Source organism: Aphanomyces astaci (genome assembly GCF_000520075.1).
Source record: "Aphanomyces astaci strain APO3 unplaced genomic scaffold supercont1.533, whole genome shotgun sequence".
Taxonomy (NCBI): domain Eukaryota; phylum Oomycota; class Saprolegniomycetes; order Saprolegniales; family Verrucalvaceae; genus Aphanomyces; species Aphanomyces astaci.
Window position 1 is genome coordinate 1 of NW_009798796.1, and position 2627 is coordinate 2627.

At 44.3% G+C, this 2627-nt stretch overlaps 1 protein-coding gene across 1 annotated transcript; it reads left to right on the top strand.

The window, feature by feature from the left end:
* Positions 1 to 1517: 1517 nt before the first annotated feature.
* Positions 1518 to 2473, top strand: H257_19375 (hypothetical protein). The gene is made up of 2 exons (XM_009848521.1): positions 1518 to 1894; positions 1994 to 2473. The coding sequence occupies exons 1-2, from the start codon at positions 1582 to 1584 to the stop codon at positions 2326 to 2328; spliced, it is 648 nt and encodes a 215-aa protein (XP_009846823.1). The 5' UTR covers positions 1518 to 1581; the 3' UTR covers positions 2329 to 2473.
* Positions 2474 to 2627: the final 154 nt, after the last annotated feature.

Consider the following 2627-nt stretch of genomic DNA (forward strand, 5'->3'; position numbering starts at 1 on the left):
ATAAACCTCCATTGACAATGAGCTACAGATGCCTTCCTTGTGAACTTCGTGGAAATCTTTCTTAATATTTGACTTCTTGAATTTTGTATCGACATACAAAATATATTATTGAAAACCATACGGTGTATGGTATGATGCCATATGTCCTCGCATATGTTTTCGGACATTAGAGCATTGTTATAGTATACTTTAATAAAGTTTAAATTAAGCCTAATATTTGTATACTATATGAACATCAAATATAATATCGGGCCGAATAACTGCTTTGGGATTTTTTGGCGGGTCTTTCTCGAGCTACCATGACCGAAAAAAGGCAGGGTAGTTATTGTTACCTATACGGTACTCGGAGTAGTCCTTAATTTCAGGAATAAGCAGGTCGATCTAGCACATCAATGCTACACAATCGGATTAGTGCACAAGAAAACGTTTCAGTATCAACGAAACATCCCAAATCTTCGAACTTATTCACATTCATGCACCAAAATATTACGCCCACTACATCCATACTGCATACACCAACCATCGTGTGATTCACAACATTTGAAGTCGTGAATTCTCTTCGTGCACTGTTCCGGTACTGTAGTTCAGAAAGTATTTTGTAGTTTACATAGAAACGAGTAATTGAAGGTCGATCTGGACATTAACTTGACATGCGACAAGTGCCATAACGTTGAAGCGTACTGTCTGTCATCGAGTATTGTATAATAACCATAAGCCATTGAATACTCGATGACTACAGTAACCATAAGCCATACAGTACTCGATGACAGACAGTTTGTCGCATTTCAAGTTAATGTCCAAGATCGACCTTCTCTTTAGCGAGTCGAGTGGTCATACCGGTATAGCCGTCAGTATATATAGATAACCCCCAGTATACTTAAATCAAGATATAAATAATGGGGGTAGAATGGCATGGCAAATACTACAACAAATGCCTCGCAGTTTACCAAGCCGTCTACACCATAATGATAAGCTAACTTACACATAACTGAAAAAAGGTCCGACCGACCAATTCTGACTGTGAATACTTTCCTAAACCTATGGATTTTGATTGGGTTAACTTAAATCTAAAGCGATTTCATTCGATCTAGCACATCAATGCTACTCAATCGGATTAGTCGCATACTAGTTAGTATAAGGGCATCTCCAACGCGGGTCCCTATCCCAACTCTATATCTCAAAACTTCGGTTGTACCGTTTTTTCATGTTACATTGCGGATAATTTGGGGCTTATCCGGGCGATTTTGTCCCCAAATTATGGGGATGTCCCCAAAATGTTATTGGGACGTCCGAGCGAAATGGGGACAAAAAGACCCGGATCCCCAAATTATCCGTAACTTCGATGGTACCACTATTGTAACAGGTTTTGGTGATAGGGACATCGATATAGAAACCCCCGTTGGAGATGCTCTAAGTATGGTCGGACCTTTCAAATAATCCATCCATAACGGAAGTACCCAGAAACATTCAACGAGTATCGTATGGCTTGGTCGTTGAATTCTTCGTTGTACCGGTATTATAAAATACCCAAACAAAGGACGATGTCTGCCCCTTCTTCATTTCTCGATTTCACTTATTGCCATGAAGTTCCTTGCTGCTCTCGTCCACGCCGCCGTCGCCGCCGACGCCGCTGCGTCTAAAGTGGCGTTTGACAACCCCCCATCCATCACTGGACTAAGCCATCACGGCTTCCGCATCGCCTCAGAGATAACATGGGCGGTTCGATTCCGCACCCAGGCGTTATCAGGAGCTCATGACAACGCTCCCGGTGTTAGAGCCACCTCAACTCTGACCCTGAATTCTTTCAACTTTACCGTCGAACCGTTGGAATTTGAAAGAGTTCCCTCCCACCCGTCGATGTGGTTTCGACCAGAGTTGTGCCCATCCGTCAACGGTAACCAACGCCCCATTTATACACTCATCCCCCTAATAGTTGTTCAACCCCCTAATAGTTGTGCAAACCAATATATATTCACGAGAGTCTTTCTTCTAGACCTTCCCCATTGCACCGAGTCAATCGCCTTTGGGTTCATCTCCATCAGTGACCCCGTCGATGGGGCCAAATACAAATACCAATGGACCCCCAAGCCCCCTATTGATGTTGCGTTCAACACCACTTACTGGTTCACGGTGAACTCTACCAGAAAAACCTGGGCCAAGAGCCCCGTCTGGGTGGACGGCTACAAGAAGTTCGTCTCCAACAACGACCCCTTAGGGGACGTGAGGCTCGCATTTAACAGGAACGATGGCGACCCATGGAAATTGATTCCCCTCAGAGATGGCCGCAGCACCCCGTCCCTCCAAGTGCATGCTACGCATAGTTCTTAACAGTGTACTGTTGCTGCCAGCCGTGACAGTGGGGGGTTGAAACGAAGGCAAGGCTTGTCGGGCGATAACATTCTGCCACTTCTACTCGCTAGTTACCATCGGTTGGCCCTAACTCCATAAAACAGATGTTCGTAGTTGTTGCAAACGTTGGTGCAATTTTGTTTGATGGTCCCCAACAACGACGCAATACTCTCTTTGACAAACTTTAGTTGATGCTTTGTATTATGTGGCGGTGGGGGCGTATTTTGCTAGCAATAGCTACGAGGTCCAAGGCTGCTTGGTAGTTGTAACGATTTTGT